Genomic DNA, 2,528 nt, shown 5'->3' on the forward strand with positions numbered 1-2,528 from the left:
CTGACTTTAGTCGAACTTGGCTCTCTCAGTTCCTGTGATCTTGTTGGTAAGGATGCCACCCTGAACAAGCTGGCAACTGACACATTTTCCAGAATCTTCCAGTGAAGCTGAACGATGCCTCACTGCAGAGCCACCCGCCTGCCCCGACACTCACACTTAACACTGGCAGGAGTATGGGGAGAAGCCGGGCGGTTTAAAGCCCCATTTCTCACTTAGCAGTGGAGCTGAAGCTCCATTTCCTGCTCCTTTCATCTTCCCACACTCCTCATTCAAGCCTCACCTTGCCCAGACACCTTCCTCTGTTATGCCTGCACTGTCTGAGATGCAAGGGTTTGTTTCCCATCTCCCCATCAGACTGGGAACCCCCTCAAGGGTAAAGACTGGTCCTGCTCAACTGTGAATGCCCAGGTTCACAGCACCCGCCACACAAGTGCAAGTACGTGTTGGATGAACGGACAGGGCACCGAGTGAGTGTCCTAGCCCTGGGCCCTGCCACCGCTGCCAGGGCAGGCTCGTGCTACACGCTTTCTCCAGCATTAGGCAGAGGCATGCAGGGCTGCGGAAGTCCCGTGCTGCTCTCGGTGCCATGTCTGAGACAACGAGTTGGGAGAGGCAGGGGCAGAGGTGGAGGGGATTGCTCTGAGCTGGGAAAATGTCTCATTAGAACAGGCCCGGGGCCCTTTCTGGGGGCGTAGCAGGTTAAAGCACAGCACTAAGAAGCTAAAGCCACTGCAACATAAGCTCAATCCCCCCCAGAGGTGACCCACAGGGTCTGGCAGACCCCCCCTGACCCGCCCGCTGCTCCCCTCAGCAGTGTACTTCATTGATCTGCCTGTTCTGCTCCCCACTGTCTCTGATGAATCCTCTCACCGCCCCTGCCCCTCTGACCTGTACCCCAGCTCTGTAGGCATAAATAAATAAAAATGTAAAAATCAAACAAACAAACAAAAAAACAAAAAACAGGTCCAGACAGGAATTGCCTGTAGGCCCCTGATCCTGGGAATGTGTTGTGACCACCAAACCAATCCACAGTGACGGTCTGGGAGTGCTACACTAGTCTAGCAGGGAAGAGTCTAATCCATGCGACCTTCAGGATGAAGAAAAACAAACACAAGAGGAGAAAGGAAGTTCAGTCAGATGTACTTACAACCTTTTCTCTCAAGGAGTTCAAAATAAGAGGGCACCTTTGGGGGTAGAGTTGCAGTGACCCCCAGCCCCTAGAGAGTGAGATGAGTGCGAGTGAGGCAAGGTTTGAAAGGCTGGGTGGAGGGTGGCGAGGCAGCCAGCAGGAAGGAGGCTGGGTTCCCATCTGGAGAGCCAAGGGCCGGGGCTGCTGAACAGATGGAGTGAAAGTTGCAGCTGGTGGAAATGCACTTTCATGTGTAAAGTTTGGTCCTCGGAGGATTGCGATTTCCAATTCCGAAGGCAGCAGCAGGCAGGTGGCCCTGCTCCATGCTCCGCCTTCTCCCCCCATTGCCACTAGAAGACTTGACAGGGGCTCTGTGCCCAGACTCAGCCACCATGCCTTCCACCAGCATCCCTTTCGACGGGCAGAGCTGGCGCAGTGACACCTTGGCACAGCCAGGATGGCAGAGGCCTGCCATGCTTTAGCAGCTGAAGGGGGCAGGGGCCAGAAAGGATTAATCCAGCCTCCCCAGGAGAGGGCCAGGTGGAATGAGAACAGACTCAAAGAAAGAAGGAGGGAACGAGACCCTCCAAAGCTGTTCATGACATACACAGTAGGCCTCAGCTCTCATCTGGGAGTTTTAGCTAAGGGGAGGCAGATGTGAAGGTTCTGGGCTTATATTTCCTCAACCTTAAAAGACGCTTCTTGTGGAGAGGCTATACTTTCGAAGGAAATAATTGTCTACCAAAACTGTAAGGGAGAAAGTGATTGTCCCACTCTCTGGCTGTCCTGGCACATTCAGACTCTCACTGTGGTGGGGGAACAAAGGCACCAGTACAAATATCCAACCTATTACAACTCCTCCCTATTTTGCTGAGGCTCGTAGGGAATCAACCACCCAACCAGACCAACACCCACGAGGGAGCAGTCTGGACAATGAACACTGGATTCTGTTTCCTCCTTCTTTCTTTCTCTGCACTGGGCTCCAGGTCATCAAGAACAGAAACTGCCCACTCTGGCTTGTTAAAATCCAAGTGATTTTTTAAGAATATGTGGTTTCATTGCCTTTAAAAAAACAAAACAAAACAAAAAACCAGACTGGAACCCAGTTCCTTATTCCTATTGTGTCCATTTCCCCAGGACATGTCGCTGCTTGCGCTAATAATGTAACTTCTTGCAGTGGAGGTAGTCTCTCTCTCTCACCCTAGTGGGATGTCTTCTTGGCGCCTTTCCCAAACTTGGCATCAAGACCAAGACCTATGGAGAAGGAGAAATGGGAATAGCGTTATTGGGGAGCGGAGGGTAATTACTTCTCACAACGACTGGGAGGAGGAGGCCAGTCTGGGTTCTCCAAAATTGGGATTTTAAATAAAATTAGTCTCCAAATACTCATTTATATAAC

At 51.7% G+C, this 2,528-nt stretch overlaps 1 protein-coding gene across 2 annotated transcripts in view; it reads right to left on the minus strand.

The window, feature by feature from the left end:
• Nucleotides 1-1,123: 1,123 nt before the first annotated feature.
• The window catches only part of SLC35B1 (solute carrier family 35, member B1), a 6,722-nt gene continuing 5,317 nt past the window's right edge, over nt 1,124-2,528 (minus strand). For both annotated transcript variants that reach the window (XM_004684319.2, XM_012726651.1), the window contains exon 9: nt 1,124-2,383. In XM_004684319.2, coding sequence (XP_004684376.1) covers nt 2,331-2,383 — 53 coding nt within the window. In that variant the 3' untranslated portion in view covers nt 1,124-2,330. The remainder of the gene's footprint in view (nt 2,384-2,528) is intronic.

The sequence above is a fragment of the Condylura cristata genome, unplaced genomic scaffold (genome assembly GCF_000260355.1).
Source record: "Condylura cristata isolate star-nosed mole 26May11 unplaced genomic scaffold, ConCri1.0 scaffold00017, whole genome shotgun sequence".
Lineage (NCBI taxonomy): Eukaryota > Metazoa > Chordata > Mammalia > Eulipotyphla > Talpidae > Condylura > Condylura cristata.